The sequence below is a fragment of the Tinamus guttatus genome, unplaced genomic scaffold (genome assembly GCF_059628265.1).
Source record: "Tinamus guttatus ecotype Peru unplaced genomic scaffold, ASM5962826v1 Tinamus_guttatus_pri_ptg000172l, whole genome shotgun sequence".
Taxonomy (NCBI): domain Eukaryota; kingdom Metazoa; phylum Chordata; class Aves; order Tinamiformes; family Tinamidae; genus Tinamus; species Tinamus guttatus.
The window spans coordinates 3,658,227-3,677,363 of record NW_028288706.1 but is presented as its reverse complement, the minus strand read 5'-3'; the positions used below and the strand labels follow the sequence as shown (position 1 = coordinate 3,677,363).

The window sequence follows — 19,137 nt, the reverse complement described above, 5'->3', positions numbered from 1 at the left end:
CTCCCTCGTGCCCCACGGCCGCTCCGGGCCGCTCCCGGACCCCCTCGTGCCCCTCGGCCGCGGGCCGGACCCCAAGCGGCCGCCCCGGCCCGGCCGGCCCGCGGGCAGCGCGCGCCGAGCAGGCCCCGCCGCCACGGAAACGACCCGCTGCGCCCCGCCCGCTTCCGCCCCGGAGCAGGCCCCGCCCCGGGAGCAAGCCACACCCCCCGTAAAACCCCGCCCCGAGGGCACGTCCCGCCCACCGGAGCAAGCCCCGCCCACCGGAGCAAGTCCCGCCTACCTGAACAAGCCCCGCCCCTGACACGCCCCTCCAGGGATGGGGGTTGTTGCAAGGGGGCACGGGATGCGGGGCGGGGGTGCCCTGAGCGCCCCGCCGGGACATGCGGGGCTGCCCCCATGGGGGACACGGGGCAGGGGGCTCTAGGGACACTGCTAGGGACACCAGGGCTCTGGGCGGGGCGCAGGACAGGGCATGGGGCAGGCCTGGGGGTCAGGACGCACAGGGGCAACGGGATGTGTGCTGGGATGTGGGGGTGCCCTAAGCACATGGGGTGCCCTGGGGGGCCCTGAGGGGAACACGGTGCATTGGGATGGGGGGGGAGCGCGTGTGGGATAAGGGGGTGCCCTGGGGAGGGCAGCCCTGGGGGAGATGGAGGCGCCATGGGGCTGGGGGGGGCCCTGGGGCTTGTGGGGTGCCCTCATGTGGGCAAGGGCATGAGGGTGCCCGGGTGCCGTGGGGCGCTGGGGGCGCATCGTTGTCTTCCCCTACTCCTGGTGCGGCTCTAGGGTGGCCGAAGTGCAGAGCGTGTGGCCAGGACGCCCTCCCCGCCCCAAGCTCTGGGGATCTCTCCCCAGTGTCACGTCCCCTCCTGGGGGTCCGGGCTGTCCCCACGGGGCACGTGGCCTCCTCCCGCGGCCGCGAGCCAAGCAGAGCCGGAGGCGACGGCGCTCGGGACAGCAGTTCCTTCCCGGTCGTTACAAAGGCAAAACAAACCCAAAGGGAGCACGGAAAGCGCGTGTCCGTACGACGGGCGCCGGGCGGCCGCGCTCCTCCTCGCCCCGAGCCGTCCCGCTCCGTGTGCCCGCTCCGGTGGCCCGGGCTGCTCCAGGAGGCAGCAGGGAACGGAGGGGCCGCTGCGCCAATGGCTTTAGAGGCTGGAAGAGCTGCAGTGCTTGGTGTCCTGAGGTGACATCTCCTCGGCGCTGGCCCGGCCCAGCCGCATGGGCTGCTCCAGGTGCCTGCGGGGCCGGCGGAGACGTAGCCCGGAGCTGGTGCCCCCCTCCCGCCCTCCCCAGGTAGACGGAGCAGCGATGTCCCCAGTGGGTAGCGGGGAGGGAGCGGGGCCGCGCGGCGGGATGGGCAGGACGCCGCGGCCCGGCAGGGCGAAGGCGCACGGAAGGAGCCGCCGTGGCTGCCGACGGCAGCGCGGGGCCTCCCTTGGCACGAGACGGAAGCAAGCGAGCATGCGAGGGCGGCAGGCAGCCGGGGGACATCTAGGAGCAGCAGGAGAGACGGGGCGCAGGGCACGCGCCGGGGCTGTACAGCACAAGGGGGGTGAGGGGCGGCTTGACGCAGTCTGCATTCGAGGGCACCGAGGTTCGTCCCACCGGAGGGCTGAAAAGTGCTGCCCGCTGGGACGCATCCTTCCTCCTCCTCCTCTTCCTCTCCCTGCCTGAGCAGACAGCGCCCAGCTCGCCTAGGGCAGCGGGAGCGCAGGGACCCGGTGGATGGCACCGCTGCCGGCCCGCCCTGCGTTCGCCTCCTCCCTTGCTCGGCTCTGTCCGCTTGCGGTTTTGGCAGTTTGCTCGTCCGTTTGTCTGTTTGTTTGTGAGGGGGTTGCAGGGCAGCGCACGACGAAGACGACGATGGAGACGTGGGGAATGTCCGGCACCCCATCAGGCTGCAGTGAGGGGGCGCAGGCACCGGCCGTCCCGTCCCCCTCCTCCTCCTGGAGCGACGAGTCTCTACGGTGTCAGCGTCCGATGTGTCGATGTGAGGGATTTGGCTTTACACACGGTTGCTTAAATCGACGTTGTCTCTTGCGTCTCTCTCCCCCCAGACAGAAAGAAATCAGGTGGGTGATGTCAGACGATGGTGCGCCTCGGCTGGGTCAGTGCTGGGCTGGGGCTGGAGAAGACGGCTCCGCGGACAGGCCGATGCGCGCGGTGAAGCGGCTACTCGATGACCATGCAGCACGGCAGGTGCTGGGAGAAGTACTTGAAGAGCTCCGGGGTGGCGCCGGGGCAGTTGGTCAGCTCCAGCTCCTCCAGCTCCTGCAGCTGCACGAGCCCCGAGAGCCCCGTCGTGGTCAGCAAGGGGCAGCCTGCAAGCAGAGACCGCAGCACGTCAGCAGGGTGGCCGTGCTGCGGGTGCCCATCCCCGTGGCCTGGGTATCTGCCCCGGTGTCCCTCGGGAGCCCACCGGGACGGGGAGTGCCACCAGGACCTGTGGCACAGGACATCAGAGCTCCACCTTGAGCCTGTCCCCAGGGGCCTGTCCCTGTTCCCATGTGGAGGCTCTCCCCATCCTCCCACTCCCTGCACAGGGGTGAGGGTGCCCAGGCCGAGGGTGAAGGGGTGCAGGGGTCTCACCTGCAAGAGACAAGAGGCGCAAACTGCCCATGCTCAGGAGATGCTTCAGGCCGAAGTCTTGCACCTAGGAAAGAAAAAGGGCTGGGATCCCGGCTCCTGGAACAGCACCCACCAGGAGCGGCGCGACTCCCACTGGCACCTCTGAGGCAGCTGAGCCTTGTGGGGACCAAGCTGGGGTTGGTGGCAGGATGAGACCCCTGGTCTCTCCTCCCTTTCCCAGCACCACACGGCTCCACATGCCAGGCCGGCTCTCTGGCTTTCCAGGTGAAGCAGGGGGCCAAGCCGCGCTGCGGGAAGGGAGGGCTCCTCTCCCGCACCCCCTGCCTACCTGGCAGCACCAGCGCAGGTACAGACTCCGCAGGGACGACATGGTGGACAGGTAGCTGAGGCCGGTGTCGGTGATCCGCACACACCTGCCGGGGAAAGCGGGCATCAGGCTGGTCCGACACAGGCCCACGGCCCAGGGAAGGAGCCGTGGAGTCCCGCTCAGGCCATGGCCATCTCGCTGCCATCCCCAGGGCACGGTGCCGAGGGACAAGGCAAGACCTCACCGCCACGGCCCCGCTCCCAGCCTGCTGCAGCCCCTCACCGATCCAGCACCAGCTCCTCCAGCTTGTGCAGGTCGCAGGCGATGTACTCGAGGGCCATGTCGGTGATGCGAGGGCACCAGGACAGGTCGAGGCTGCGCAGCTTCCGCAGGTTCTCGGCCACCAGCTCCACGCCGTCGTCTGTCACCTTGGAGCAGCCCGAGAGGCTGAGGACGCTCAGGTTGGGCAGGCTGTGCACCATGTTGACCACGCCGTGGTTGGTGATCTCCCAGCAGGAGTTGAGGCGCAGGGTGTGGGTGGTGTAGCCCTGCTTGGCGGTGAAGTAGGCCAGCGCTGTGTCCGTGACGTGGTAGGCCTGCAGGTTGAGCTCGGTGAGGTTGGGCAGGAGCTGCGAGATGGCCGCGATGGCGTCGTCGGCCACGTTGATGCAGTCGCTGACGCTCAGCGCGGTGATGCGGGCGTTGAGGCTCGACCACAGCCCGGCCTCCGTGAAGTCGTTGCAGCCCGACAGCTCCAGCCTCACTACGCCCTGCATCTGCTCCAGCATCACCTGGCGAGAGGCTTGTGGTCAACGCAGACAGCACCCCCTCGGCCCGGCCTTCCCGCAGAGCCTCCCATGCCAGTGCCACCCACTGCCATGCCAGCGAGACTCAGTGAGGCCCTTCACAGCCCTGCCTGGCTCCATCAGGTGCTGAATTAGCCCCCACGTTCCCCCTGGGCTCTTGCAACTGCCACCCGCCCTTTGCCCTTCCAACCGTCCCCCACTCTCAGTAGCTTATGGATCCCCATGACCTCCCGAGCGATGGACCCAGACTGCAGAGGTTCATCCTTTTCCACCTCCTCCTGGAGCCCTGTTTTGCCTCTGTATCTCTGGAGCTGTCCCCGAGCTGACGGGACATGTCAGCTTCAGCAGGGTGAAGAGAGGGGGCAGCCCCAGAGGCCAGGAAGCCCAGGGGAGCAGCCCGCACTGCAGCTCCATGTGGAGAGAGCACAGCCCACGTGTCAGAGTAAAACATCCCCTCCAGAAGGGGACATGCAGGAGAGGAGAGAAGATGTCCTTCCCACCGCAGCGCCCAGGAGAGGGGACGCCCGGACTGTGAGCCTGGCCTGGCAGAGCTCCCACAGCGTGTGGCTGAGCGCTGGGGCTCCCAGCACAGCCCATGCACTGCAGCATGGAGGCTCCTGCCTACTTTATCTCATGGGCAAAGGAGCAGAGAAGGTGGGAATGTGGGGTTAGGCACTGCAAGCAGCTGATGAGTGCTACCTCATTGCACTAGAGCAATGTGACCACGTGTGGTCAGGGGTTCACCTCTCCCGGTTAGCAGGCCTTGGCTTTTACGAGTCTTCCCCATCTGCTTCCACTAAGAGCTCTCGCTAGCTCCGGTGGCAGTGGGAGCTCCCTGCTATGGCAAGCGCGGGAGCTGGACACGGCTGCGGCGGCACCGCACCAGCAAGGCTGTCAGCCCCCCCAGCCCTGCAGAAACATTGCCACAGGGCAGGCAAAGCAGAGGCAAAATAAAGCCCCACTGTAGGTCTTGCCCCAGGCCTGAAGGAGTCACTTCCCTGCCGAGGACAGAGGAATCACTCCTTGTTAGAGAAGGTTGAGCAGGGCTTGGATGGGACACTGGGACAAGTGCTCAAAAGGGCTCAATGGCTGAGGAGGAGAGATTTGGCCTGGAGGGTGCAGCCAGTGCAAGTGGTGCTCCTAGGGACGAGGACAGGGATGAGGAGCACTTCGCAGGCTGATGGGTTTGTGCTAGGCCCCAGCAGTGATGCCAGTGTCCCATCAGGGTGATTATGGGGGCTGAGGGGGATGGAGGTGCTGCTAGGCCAATGGCTACCCCTTCCCATGCCATGGAGAGGCTGGTGCCTGGCACACTCCCCTCCTGGCAGCACCGGGGACACCTACCTCCAGCCCAGCGTCTGTGATGGTTGACCTCTTTAGGCTCATGGACTTCACCCCCTTCTTGGACAGGGGATAGTTGTCAATGAACTCACAAATGTCCAGGTCGGAGACACCCACAAGGCAGAAGCCGTCAAAGCCCCGGACAGCGAAGCCCTGGAGGCTGACGAACTCCTTCTCACCACTGGGCAGGACGTTGTAGAGCTCTTTGGTGTGCAGGACGGGCGTGAGGCCCACCCAGAACTTGGGCTGGTACAGGACCCTCCTCCACACCTTGCACACCTGGGCCAGCACACACTTCTCGCAGGCTGAAAAGTACCAGAACAGGCGGTTGAGGATCTTCTCGTCCACCGCCAGCTGCCTCTCCGAGGGAGAGCCGGGCAGCCGCTCCGGGGAGGGCTGCTCCTTGCTGGGGGAGGCCTCGCTCGAGTTCAGTCCCACCAGGGAGGCGCTGGGAGGGGACGACACTCCGGCCAGAGCGGCCAAGGACAGGGGCGATGCCAGGCTGGGTATGGGCAGGTCGCTGTGGTTGGCTAAGGCCGGGCTGAGGATGGCAGGCACGGAGGAAGGCTGGCACAGGCGGTTTTTCACGGCGGGGGTCCCTTTGGTGATGCTGGCGGAGCCGAGTCCGTTGGGCTGTGTGGGGATCTTCACCAGTCCATTGCGGGGCAAACATGGGGGCTTGGTGTCGCCGTTTCTCTGGTTCGACATCTTCCACGGGTCTCTCTGCAACACAGGCATGAGGGGTGAGGAGCTGCCGTGGGCACTGGGCTCCCTGACTGCCAGGAACTGCAGAGGGGTTCAGGAGAGGAGGGTCTTGGGTCACCGACAGGAGCTGGGAGAAGGGGCACCTGGCTCATCCCGACAAAAGGGAGAGTCGGTACAAGGGAGAAGGGAATTGAGGGAGGTCCTTTTTCTCTGTCATCTCCCACAGCACCTCTGAACCACGGCTGGGACACAGCAACCTTCCCACCTCCCTCTGCCACCACAGCCACCCTGCAGTCCCGTGGGTACTGAGTGCTCCTCTGCAGGCACATAGGCCTTGTCCTGTGAGCCGCTGTGACGGATGTGTCACAGCCAGCAGATTCAGCCAGATCTCCCCAAAGGCAGCCCGCAGTGCTCAGAGCATAGCTGGTTGCTGCCAGGCTGGGTGAATGGGCCATCCTAGGCAGCAAGACCCGGGCAGAGCCAGCTGCTTTTGCTGAGCTCTGGGAACTCTGCCTGATAGCTCAGCATCCCTAGGGGATGGTGGGGAGCAGGGCAGTGCTGGGAGCACTAGGGCAACAGAGAACCACGAGTAGGGTGGGTGCTGCACGAGGCCAGTGCTGGGCTGGGCACTGCCCAGGGAGCAGAGCAGTGTCCTCAGAGGGCTTGTGTGGCCCTGGCGTCTGCAGTGCCCCAGTAGTGGCAGAGTTCTGTCCCCAAATGTTCCCTGCAGGCACATTTGTCCATGAAACCTCTTCTGGGTTTTGCATCACTTCATTGCAAAGTGCAAGGTGCCAGGACTGAACCACAGATCCACCCCTCACCCACTTCCCCCCAGGAGCCGGAGCATTTGGGGGCTATGATAGAGGAGAGAGGAACCCACTCCAGCTGCCCTAGGACATCCCACCTCAAGAAGCACCCCCAGATACTTCCCACAGCAGCCCTGGCCTGCCTAGGCGGTGCAGGTCCTGTAGTGACACCCTGGAAAGACTGGGGACCCCCCTCAGGGCAAATCTGAGGAAAACCAGCAAATGTGCATTGTCCTCATGGCAGAGGAGTACCCCGCTGCAAAGGCCTGGACAGCGGCGTGGGACCGTTCTGCTACCCCAGCCAGTCCAGCCTGGGCAGGGAGGGAGCAGGAAAGGCCTGTGCAAAGGAGGGATGGAGGAGGGAGAAGAGGAGGCAAGGAGGTGGGTGCCCTCACAACAGGGTGCGTGGGAAGGGCTGGGTGGGCAGGAGAGAGGGAGAGGAAGAAAGGAAGAGGCAGAGCTGGTGCAGGCAGGCAGAGGGTGCCGTGTGCCAGCCGTGCAGTGGATGGCAGAGCTGGTGTCGACTGGGAGCTGAGTCTCCTGCAGCCCGCGAGCCAGGCGGCACCACAGCAAACCAGGCCAATAAATATTTCAGCTGCAGCCAGGCAAGCTTTAAAACAGCCCCACCGCACCCCACAATGCATTATTAAACACATTTCCCTCTATAAATACAGATGTAAATAATTGATGGGGTCTCGGTCCCCTCCCATCCAGGCTGGTGCCTGTTCTGGGGGGCTGCTGGTGCCAGGCCAAGTTCTCCCGGCACCCATGGCCGGTCTGCCTGGCGGTGCCGCTCCAGGGCGCTGTGCCCCGCGAGCAGCCGGCTGGCGCAGAGCCGTGTCCCGCGCAGATGCCAGCTCCGCGGTGCCAGCTGGCTCCCCGGGAAGCACCGCCTGCCTGGCAGGGGCGGCTCTGCCCTGCCAGCAGCCCCACGGCTGCTCAGCACGGCACTGTCCCCGCGCGGGCTGGTGGCTGGCGGGAAGCACTCAGCTGCTCGGGAAGGCGACTCTCACTGAAGAGGACCTGGGTCCTCTCCTCGGGAGCAAGGACCCTGCTCGTTCAGGCGGGCCCTGAGGACAAGTGCCACCTGGAGTCCCGCTCCATCCCCTTTCTGCCTGCTTGAGGGAGGCAATGGGGCTGAGATGAAGTGGCTGTGGGCAGCTCGAGGAAGGGAAAGGGCAGAGGGTCCAAGCAGCCCAGCTCAGCTCAGAGACTGGTGGGAGAGAGTCCCCCAACACCCAAGGGATGAAGACTGTTCAGTGAGTAACCATGTCTGGCTGGCACATCCATTTGGTGGTGGCTAATGGGGTCTGAGGACACTCTCTGCTGCCAACTCCCTATGGACCCAAGCTAAAAGCCAGGACTGAAGCCAGGCGAGTATATTAGGCGCTTGATTTGAGACTGAGAACGCAGGGCCCTGATGTAGGAAGCCTGGCAGGGACATGGCTCTAGCCGTGTTCCTCTCTGGGAGCTGGACTTCCTGGCCTGGACCCTCTCCCTGCCCTGGGTGCCTGCTCTTAATGAAGTGTCCTTATTACACTGGTGACTGAGGGTAAAAAAGGGAGCAGTATTATGACTGGTGAGCCAGGGACCTTCAAATGTGATGGGCATGGTTTGTGAACGGTGGCTTACGAGAAGGATTGCGGGTATGGGGACGATGCCCTGCTGAGCTTTTCTTCCAGGGCTGGACCTCCACATTCCTCCATGTAGGTCCTGGGCTGTGGTTGGAAAGCAGGAATCTCCCTTCCTGTCCCTTGTCTCACATACCTAACCATTGTTTTTACCCTCCCAGGGTACGATGCCATGACTAACCCTTCTGGATCAATTAGGGAGGAGAGAAGCCAGCTGAAATGAGTGGTAGAAGAGAACAAGAGCACAGACAGCTGAGCTGTACTGTCCAATCTACGAATATAAACACCACAGGGTGCACACATGTAGTATATCCCAGGAACTCCTTACCCAGCATACCAGGGATGCGGGATGGGAGCTGGTGCTAAGGCAATCTACACAGAGCTCTGGCCTCCTTCCAGGTTTGTGGAGTAGTTTTATGACCATTTAGTGAGCAGAACTGCCTCCCCGGAGCCAGCAGCCAGAGAAGTGCAAGGGAGGAGGCAACGCTGTGCAGGCGGCAGCAACGGGGAGGAGGGGGAAGCAGGGCCACAGCAGCACTGAGCTGATAAACCTGCTCTCCTCTGCCACACTGCAAGCAGCACTGATGTAGTTGTGCCAGCAACCCGATGGCATCACATCGGTGGCATCAGCACCGTGAGACACCATCCTCCAGGGATGGGCAGACAGGCTGGCACCAGTTCTCACTCAGACCCTGCCTATACTTACAGAGCCCTACACAGTATCTGGGGCTCTGATGCTTGCACATGTGTTAAATTTGTTCGAAAGCATAAGAAGAGGAGGGGAGAAAAGGAAGGAACTTAAAACCAGTAGCTCAGAGCTTGGCAGCAATTAGGGAAGCAAACAGAACATGCACCAGGTTGTCTAACACAGGCATACAACACAAATTAAAACAGATAATTACTACACAGCACAGAAAGGCTGTCGCTCCAGCACAGAGCCCATGGCAAGCACAATTCACTGTCCTGGCTGCCTACTGCGGAGAGACCAGGTGTTGGGAGAGGGGCAGCCCAGGGCCTCAGGACATGGGAGAGCAAGTAAGGAGCATGGAGGCTTCTGGGGAGGGGACAGTTGCAGGAAGAAAAGATGCTAACAAGTTCTCAAACTAAAATTCAGCCATTGGGAAGTCCTGGCAGCAGGTGCATCCTGCACACACCTGGGTTCACCCTCAAGGTGGGGCTCAGAGGATGAGACGCTTTGACGGTCCTGTCTTGGAAAGCTAAGGTGGATCCCTCTGTCCTAGGCTGAGACTGACTGTCTGGCTCATGGAAAGAAAGAAAGGGAAAAAAATGAATGAGCTGGGAAGTCACTTCAAATAGAAATACAAACAGAGACCCCGGGCTTTGGGAGCAAAGCCGTGCTCCAAGAATCAGCTGCAGGATGATGGACAGGTAGAAAAACTGCTATATCCAGCCAGTCTGCATACACATAGTCACATCTGTCCAGGAAAATGACCATCTGGGGATTTGGGGTTCTCCTACCATTCTGAAAGGAGCAAGACACTGCTCCTGGGGGGACCAGGACAAGACACTGGGTGGACCCTAGCCTGAATAACAGGACCACAGGCTGTGGAGGTATCCTGATTGGATCACTACTCTCTCCTCTCTCTCTGGCAGGCTGGGTCAGTCAGCACTGGGACCTGCCCCCACTGCTACAAGAACCTCTCATCTGCAAACCGGCACTGCAGAAATCCTACAGGCTTATGGCCCAGGGTAAGTATTCAAGTAGTGTATCCTACAGAGAATACAGCTGTTGTGAGCTGGACACCCAGAAAACACAAAACCTCTGGTTCCAACTCTTCTTCTAAGTTGCTGGGACAATGGTGTGATAGGAAGGTGTGAAGCCCTTTGTCTCAGAGATGTCAGTACTGAGTTCTGGACTCTCATGCCTCATTTTGGTGCCTCATCTCTACATATTCCTTATGATGCATCAGAAATTCCATACTCCACGCTCTTTTTGGTCTCCCCAGAACAACAGAAGAGCAAAGATCCAGCATTCCACCCTGTCCTTATCATTTCACTGCTTGCAGATTCTATGGCTGGACCAATCACAACACCATCAGAAAGAGCGTTCAGCACTTTGCACATCCGTCTTTATAGCAATCCCCCCTTTGCTCTCTGTAGGTCACATCTCTCAGGGTTTGGTGTCTGCCAGCAGTGGAGTGGCAGCTCCCAGTCTACAGTGGGAGGAAGCCTTACAAGAACAAAGGGCAAAGCCTTTCAATCTCCTAAATTCATTCCAGGGTGCACACTTTATGGAAAATGTCATTGCCAAAGAAATCACTCCATTCATGAGGTTGCGCTCATCTACAGTGACTGTCAGTGGGGGTGGAGGTGGGGGTGGCTCTTGACTCAAGAAGTGAGGAGGAGGAAGAGGGTCAAAGAGCCTGTCACTACAAACATCACACAGTGAGAACGCCAGGAAAAACAAGATGAAAGCCGCCAGAAAGACAGACTTGGTCCAGGCCATTGGAGAATTGTACTGACTCCATGTGGCAGCAAGGAGAGATGAGAGTCTCTAGGGATGAGCAGCAGCATCAGTCACCCTATTAGTGCCACCCCTGTACTGCGTGTTTGCTGGGGGGACCCCTGGCTGCAGCAAGTGAGATGTGCCGGGACAGAGCGCTGTCCTGCTGCAGCCGGACTCGGGGGTACCGGGACTTCGGACCGGCAGCGCTCGGGGGGTTCCCGGGGACTCCGGACATGCTCCGCTGCCAGGCGGGGACGCCACCGGTCCGCTCAGCACCGTGGACAGCGGCGGGCCCGGTTTAGCACAGGGGGGAACGGCGGGCCCCGCTCAGCGCCGCGGACACCCGGCGGGCCCCCCTCGGCACCGCGGACACCGGTCGGGCCCCCCTCGGCACCGCGGACACCGGTCGGGCCCCTCTCGGCACCACGGACACCGGTCGGGCCCCATTCGGCACCGCGGACACCGGTCGAGCCCCCCTCGGCACCGCGGACACCGGTCGGGCCCCATTCGGCACCGCGGACACCGGTCGGGCCCCTCTCGGCACCGCGGACAGCGGCGGCCCCGCTCAGCACCGCGGACAGCGGCCCCGGCTCTCATCGCCCGGAGGCCGGGCCTGGTCACCGAGCCCGCCCGGGGCCGGGGGCTCGTCCTTGGGAGGCCCTAGAAAGGCCTCGGGGAAGGAGCACCCTGCAGACACACGCCTGAAAATCACCCCTGAGAGGCTGTCCTACTGCCCCACTGCCCCCCTGCGGGGCCCTGGAGCTGCCCCCAGTCCTCCTGTGAAGCCTGCTATCACACCGCTAAGAGCCAGGACTGATACAAAATTATTTCTGTTGAGCCACTGCTTCAGTGACACGGAGCTGCTAGGCAGCAAGCAGCCATTCCTCATGGCTTCCTGCACACACACACAGACATGCACGCACAGACACGCATGGACAGACACATACACACACAAACACATGCCTCATCAGGGCCCTAGAGGCTGGTGGATGCACCTTATACGAGCCTTGGCATTCAGATGTTTATCTATATGCACATATACACACAAACACAGAGCTATGCGCATGCACACATGCTCATACACACAGGGTTGCATCAGCTGAATTCATTAGCCCATCTATTTTTACTAATGCAGCAAATCAAGTTGCTCTACAGGCAAGGAAAACACATCGGAGATGTAATACTGTGGCAGAACACACAACCGAAGCTCTTGTCCAGCAGTCTCAAGGGTAACAGCTCCCCTGGACTCCTTCATCTGTATGCTACTGATCAAACTAGCAGCACTGCCACACAAGCACTTGCTTTGGGTACTGAACCTGTCAGCTGAGGTATATTGTAGTAATAAAGATATCCTACTATAAGGAAGGAGATCGCCTTCCCCATGCGGTGCTCAGTGGTGTGCAAGCTGCCTCCTGCTCTGATTGCATCAGGTCAGACCACTGCCTGTGCCATGTGTAGTCAGATGCGTACAAATGCCAGGCCCTGAGGCAAGGCTCACCCTGAGCACTCAGATCACCCCAGCAATGCAGAGGAGCTGCAGGAGGCCCCAGGGGAGCTGCCTGCTCCCCTGCAGATGGAGGGGCAGTGGGTGTGTTTAGGGAGAGAGGCTGCCTGTACACGTGCATATGTATATGTGTACACGTGGATCAGCGCTCCCAGGCTCAGTACTCACACACAGCAGGTGGGAGAGAGGCTCAGAGCACAGCTCCAAACTCAACACCACATATTTCCCTGCTGCACAAGCCTGTGATCTGTGGTGGGAAAGAGCCTCTCCTCCCATCCACTCTGCTTGGCCCAGACAAAGAAACTCGGGTGGGATGGGGCAGGCAGGAGAAATGATTGATTTCCTATCAACTTCCTATTGCCTGCAGTTACCAGTGTTGCCCTGGACTGGATGGTGAATCCATCTCTGGGATTCAGTTTGCCCAGAGGACGAGCAGCAAAGCAGTTGGGGACAGTGACTCCCCAGCACCATTCCCAGCACTAGGTCACAGCCTTTCTGGACAGTGGGCCCCACAGAATATGGATCCCACAGCCAGAGGTATGTGGGGCATGTCCAGACAGCCCTGGCTGAAGCTCTGCACTCAAGAAGCAAATAAATAAATAAATAAATAAATAAATAAATAAATAAATCCTGAGAGACAGGTGAAAAAGGAAAACTCTGCTCAAGTACCCACCAGCTGAGATTTCTGCTTAGCTTAAAGACAGCCTATGCCCTGAGGCAAGCAGGGAAACAGCCCCTGCCAGTCCGTAGTGCAGCAGAGAAATGGTAGGGCAGGGTCCCCCTAGAGCAAGGGAAAAGGGTGAGTTCCAGCACCCCAGGCCAGGGGAAGACAAACTGCAACAGTCTGTGTGGTCACCCCTGGCTGCCACAAGCCATCCTTTAGCAGCAGCACTTGTCAGTTCAACATTAGCCCAGCCTGAGACAGGAGGTGATGCTGCCCATCTAAGAGTGGTGCCAGCTAGGGTACCAGCTAGGGCCTGCACCTGCTGGAGTAGTTCTCAAAATGGTGATTTTTTCCCCAGGAGGGGAAATAGACCTGGTCAGACCCAGGGAGCTGAGCATGGCCTAGAAGCCTGAGACTGACACATTACTACTGAAAGAAAAGGGGATGCAGATCTTGCAAAGTATCAATCCTGTAGGAGCCCTTCAATTCTCAACAGCACCATGACCCCTGGCCCTCTCAGTCCTGCAGGGAGTCTCAGCAATAGGGGATTCTCCAACGAAGAGGAGCTTCTGAGATGGCCATGAGAGCTGACGGAGCCATGCACAGACCCAGAAAGGAGCCAAATGCAACAGATTTGTGGTTAACCTGAGACCACATTCTGTAGCCTCTTCTGGTGGTACCTGCTCTTGCTTTGGTGTTTCTCAGCCAAGCTTCACCCTGCTCCCTACCACCAAAGCAAAACAAAAGAGGGCAGTTCCCCTTGTGCAGCCTCCCCGTGGCCTGACCTGCCTCTGCTGCAAGCGCAGCCGCAGCACGTCCAGGCAGGGAGCAGGCACTGGTGTAGCCTGGCACATTACAGCCTCTCACCTTTGCCTGTCTCACTCCCAGGAACAGGTAAACAAAACAACAAGCCCATCCTGTGGCCTGGAAGGAGGAATGACCATGGTGAGGGTCTACCCGTCCCCACAGGGCTGTGCTGCCTGGGATCTCCAGCCCTTCCCATGGCTGCTCCCACGTACTCCATTCTGCAGGACATTGAGGTGCTCCCCAGGTGCAGCTGGGGCTCCCAGCGCCTTCACCCTCTGATTCTAACAGTGTCCTCCCTCCACACACTGCAACGGCTGCACACAGACACAGAGGGCCCCACCTCAGCCTCAGGCCAGCACGACAGCTAAGTCCTACAGGTCTCTGTCCCATGGCACAGACTCGGGCTGACTCCTCAAGTGGGTCCTGCGTTGGCCCCACCTGGGGCATCTCTCCACAGGGTCAGATGTCACGAGAGACCAGCTTCAGGGACAGGGTTGCCTGACAGGGGAAACCAGCCGCTTTCCAGGATGGCAGAGCAACAACACCAGCTTGGAGTGGTCACAGGCCTGGCCTGAGCCCACCCTCGCAGAGACTGGGGACTGTCAGTGCAGAACCACTGGGAAGGGCACTGTGGCCAAGCATCTCCTTTGGGCTCAGGTAGTCCCTGCCTTGCACCAGCAGCAGCTACCTCGGTCCTCTGTGACCCCACAGGCACCTGCAGCCAGAAGCATCGGGCTGGCCATATGAGCAAGCAGCAGTCGGGGGTACTGGGCCAGCCTGGAAACCAGGCTGAGGACAAGCTGGATAAAATATACAGCACAGGGGCCTGGAAAGGGCGAGTAGGAGCTGCCCTGGCACCAGGAAGCGGTGCTAGTGAGCAGGACTCCAGGACAGGGAAGTGGTGCTCACAGAGGGCATCAGCTGTGGCACTTCTTGCTGCAGGATGTTGTGGTTGCTAAATGCTGACATGGGATCAAAAAGCTGCTAGATACATTCCTGGAAGGCAAATGCACTGGAAGTTATTAACTGCACAGAGGTGTTTCTGGCTCGGCAGCACGTGAGCCGCCGAGGGCTGGGGCCTGAGCGGCGTCGGGGCTGGAGCAGCGCAGGCCAGCGCTGGCGCTCGCCCCTGTGCAGCCACTATCGCGGGTGAACACAGTGCGGGCTGGCACTGTGCTGGCTAAGTCGCACCAGCTGCTCACTTAAACTGCTCGTGGGAGAGCTCTGCGACCGCTCAGGCTCTGCGGGGCAGCTGCCAGCAGCCCAGTGCCCCGAGCAGAAGGAGCAAGGGTTACATCTCTATCAGGGAGCAACTCTGGCAAAACAGCCCCTTTCTCCTGCCGCCTTCCCCAAACGTTACCCTGCTCCCCCCTTAACCGGCTCCAGCTCCTCGGTGCCTTGTGCAGGGCTGGTGCAGGATTCAGCAGAGGTGGGATGCTGCTGAAGGAGCCGGCTCCCTTGCGCGCCCGCTCTGCTGGCTGGGAGCTCCTGTCCCACAGACCATCCCTGGTGCCACAGCCTGTCCCTGTGTGCCGGCAGCTCCCTGGGGCTCCTCAGGTCCTGGCCCTGACACGGAGCCAGGGGACGCGCCGTGCACCCATCCGCAGCCCTCAGTGCTCAGCTTCTCTCCCAGCTCTGCTCGTGCCAGGCTGTGCGGCAGCCCCCGCGGTGCCGGCAGGCTGGGGCTCAGCCTGACCCGGGGTGAGCAGCTGTGGGACATCCTGCTGGCAGGGATGGGGACGAAGATGGGGGTGCTGTACACGGGCTCACAGTGAGGGGGATGCCGGGAGAGCCCAGGCCCCTTGCCTGGCTCTTGCGGTTGTTCCTCCAATTCTGGGGAGCTGCAGGTGTTTTGGTCACACTCTCAGGAGTTGCCAACAGAGCTGCCAACCCCCTTCCCCCTGTCCATACTCTGCTGGAGGCTGCTCTGCTTGGGGAGGCGCCGGCAGTGAGTGGTGTCCCCTGACCAACAGCAGGGAGGAGGGTGCTATCCTGGGCTGCCAGAAATATTTTAAACCTCTGGAGTATTAACGCTGCTGCCATCCCTCAAGACCAAAGGCAGCAGCACTGTGAGCCAGAGGCCCTGGAACCCCGGGAACCCCAAGTATGGGTGGCCCTGGCCGGCTCAGCACTGAGGCCCAGAGGCAGCAGGGTCCCCTTCCCCAGGGTCCCTGAGCCCAAAGGGTTGGGGCTGAGGCCAGATCCCTTCGCTTTCATCCGTGGGCAGCCGGGGGAGCATCCTGCCCCAGGCTCGCTGGGCTGCGGTGCCCATGGGGCACAGGGGCCTCCTTGCCACAGCAGGATACTGCAAGGATGTGGGCTGGGATGTGACACACAGCACAAGTGAAGAGCAGTGCCAGGGGACACGGAGACCTCTCCAGCCTGGCTGGCCAGGCCTGCCAGAGCCACCTCTGCTCATGCAAGAGGTCAAAAAGCACCACAGCTCAGCAAAGAACGGCTGCCTTGTCCTTCCTGGTCAGCTCTGGGGGGATCAAGGGCCCAGAGCAGCTCCCAGCATGGGGAGCAAGGGGACAAGGTCCGTCCCCATCCTATTCTGCCATGCCCCAGCCCCAGGCCTGTACAAGGACCCCTTCTGCCACTGCAAACAGGATTTTGATGAGAAATGAGATTTCTGAGCACTAGGGAGACACTCTGGCCTACTGCATCCCTGCTGCGATGGAGCTGCTGGCAGGGAGAGAAAAACAGGCCCGGAGGATGGAAAAGGGATCGATGTGGGGGAAGCCAGCTCGGGGAAAAATAGATATCTATCTCATTAAAAATGGATGCTAAAGTGAGTCCTCCTCGCTCCAAAGCCACCTCCCTCTCTCTTCCTGGTAGCCGGAGTGAAATCAGCACCGAGCTTCCCGAGGAGGGGAAATGCCAGCACGACACAGCTCCCGCTGCCGCTGCCTGTGCTGCGCTGCCAGGGGACATCACAACTTGGAGCCCCACAGACCCACGTGCCATCCAGATGGGGGGCACTGGGCAGCCCTTTGGTTCCAGTGAGTCTGTGTACCCACACGTGGCTTGGGCCAAGTGCTATGGAGTCGCCGGGTGAAGCCCAGTGCCCATCAACGTGCTGAGGCTGCAGGGCTCCGGTGAGAGCTGCTGAACCCAGCATCCCCCACCTCGGTTTCCCCCGGCCAAGGGGGAGCAGCAGCAGGGCCTGGCCCAACCTCCCCCAGTGGAGGTCCAGGGGTGCCAGTGAGCACCCAAGTCTTGTCCTGTCCTGTCCCATGGCCTTGCAGAAAGATGTTCTTGTTGCTCTTGCATCTCTGATTATGCCCTGCTGACAGCGCTCGCTACCACCCACCCAAAACACAGCCACCCTTGGCACCTCACTAGCCCTCAGCACCCTCCTCAGCTGCCTGCAGGGTCTCTCCCCAAATGGTCATAGCGTCACTCGTGCAGAGCCAGGCTGCACGGGACCCTCGTGGCAGTGATGGTCCCTGTCTGTCCCATCCCGGGCCTTCCCCTCCTCCCTTCCCTTTGGCCCTGTGGTGACCCTGGAAATCACTGTGGTCACCAGGCCAGTGATGGGGACAGGTCCCTCCCAGGGGGTCCCCCCTGGCCACCCCACCTTGTGTCGCCTCTGAGTGGAGGAGAGCCGAGCTGGGGTGTAGGGTGCTGGGTTGCAGCCTGCACTGCAGTCCCACTTGCCTGCCCGGTGCCTCTGGGGCAGCTGTGAGGCCTGGGGTGTTTTGGGGCTTGGCGGGGGAGCAGGCGGCAGCCCAGCACTGGGGCTGCCCCATCCCCACAGCGGGGCCCTGGCCCCCGGCCCTGCTGCCCCCGCCTGCACCTCCCAGCCTCCTCCTCCCACCCCGTGGCACCTGACAAGGCAAGTTTCGAGGCCAGAGAGAGGGGTCCAGCGCTGCCCACCCTTGCACCCCCGCAGCCCCAATGCCAGCCCCGGCAGCCGCACAAAAGGCATCGATGGGGGCGGCCAGAGATGGGGGGGGCAACAGGCCGCCCCCAGCCCCCTCGGCCCCGTCACGTTCAGGCGCTTCGATCCCCCCTTCCCCCCCCGCCCGGAGCCTGGGGAGGGGGTCGTAGCCCCCCCCGGCCGCTGCGGCTCCGCGCAGGGCGCCGCGAGGCACCTGCAGCCGCCGCGCCGCGCGGTACCCACGGGCACCTGGCCCCGCCGCCGTTATATAACCGCAGCTCCATGATGCCGCCAGCTCCATCAGGGAGGGATGTAATTCCAGCCCGTTCCCCCCGCCGCCGGAACGGCCGCAGCCGGGGCGGGCCCGGCCGGAGCGCGCGGCGATGGGCGCTTTGTGCCGCGAAGGATCCGCGCAGCGGGACGAGCGGCTCTTACCTCCTCCGCGTCCCTAGCTCATGCCATGCCTGGCGCGGGCAGCCCGTCCTTTCATGTGCGGAGCGGCGGCAGCGCGAGAAACAGGAAAGGGGGAGGAGAGGAGGAGGAAAAAGCCCCGGTGAAGGCGAAGGCAGAGCAGCGCCCCGCGCCTGCCCAGCCCGCGCGGCCGAGCCGGGCCCGCGGCAGCCGCCGCCGAGCCCCGCGCGCAGCAGGAGCCGCAGGCGCCGAGGTGGGGGCCGAGCCGGGCCCCCTCCTGCCAGCCCGAGGAGCCGGGATGGAGGATGCGAGCTGGGCTCGCACACGCGCGCACACGTATGCACAGACACACACACACACACGCGCACACGGTGTCAGCACCCGGCCCCGTTAAAGAGACACGGCCCCGGGAGCGATGGGGAAGCACCGCGGGGTGCGGCCCGGCGGGAGCGCCGAGGGGACGGACACGCCGGGAAGGCCTCCGAGTAGAGTGTCCGAGCTGCTGGAGCGAGGGGACGGGGGGCACGGGGAGAGCCTGAGGAGTGGATGGACAGACAGGGGCACCAGCTGGGGTGGGGAGGACTGAGGAGGGGGATGAATGGATGCATGGATGGATGGATGCGTGGATGGATAGATGGATAGATGGATGGATGATGGGCATGTAGCCCTCCAGCTGCAAGGCGCAGTGGGGCCTGGGGCTCCCAACACTACGAGGTGCTGCTGGCGTGTGGGTCGGCTGCCTTTGCCAAGAAAAGGGAGCTGTGCCCAGCTATTCGCCAGCTCCCACCCAGGTAGCCTTAGCTGGTGGCAGGACCCCTGGCTGGAAGTTGCACCATCCCTGCCACTGCCACCCATAGGTCCCTCTCCCCATTTATTTCCTCTCAGATCTGTAAGCATCTCTCACAGATGCTCAACACCCCTAGTGAGGAGCTCTGCTCTACCACTGCTCTGCAAACTGGAGGGAACTGGTTAGTGGACACCTCCAGCCCCTCTCCCCTCCCCTTGCACAGTCCTATATGAGCCAGTGGAGACCAGCTCCCCCCGGCTGCTCCCCGGACCCAGGGGAGGCTGATGTAACTGCCCGGATCCGGCCACGCTCCCTGCTCCATTATTTACAAGGCAGGTCAGGTTTCTTGCTGCCAGCCCGTGGGGTGGTTCGGGGGGAGGAGATGGCTGAGCAGGCAGGGCCACCCACCTCATCGCACGTATCCCC

The 19,137-nt window shown here is 61.9% G+C and overlaps 1 protein-coding gene across 1 annotated transcript; it reads right to left on the bottom strand.

Moving 5' to 3' along the window:
* Positions 1-2,050: 2,050 nt before the first annotated feature.
* Positions 2,051-18,067, bottom strand: FBXL16 (F-box and leucine rich repeat protein 16). The gene is made up of 6 exons (XM_088523072.1): positions 17,949-18,067; positions 5,050-5,769; positions 3,182-3,690; positions 2,921-3,005; positions 2,593-2,656; positions 2,051-2,324 (listed from the first exon to the last, which is right to left on the bottom strand). Exons 2-6 carry the CDS (start codon positions 5,752-5,754, stop codon positions 2,176-2,178), a joined length of 1,512 nt encoding a protein of 503 aa, XP_088379198.1. The 5' UTR covers positions 5,755-5,769; positions 17,949-18,067; the 3' UTR covers positions 2,051-2,175.
* Positions 18,068-19,137: the final 1,070 nt, after the last annotated feature.

Coding starts and splice junctions, on each gene's coding strand:
- FBXL16 (XM_088523072.1), bottom strand. CDS start 5,754: ATGTCGAACCAGAGAAACGGCGACACCAAGCCCCCATGTTTGCCCCGC. Junction 3,006..3,181: donor GAGGAGCTGGTGCTGGATCG/GTGAGGGGCTGC, acceptor TTTCCCCGGCAG/GTGTGTGCGGATCACCGACA. Junction 2,657..2,920: donor ACCTGCGCTGGTGCTGCCAG/GTAGGCAGGGGG, acceptor TTTCTTTCCTAG/GTGCAAGACTTCGGCCTGAA.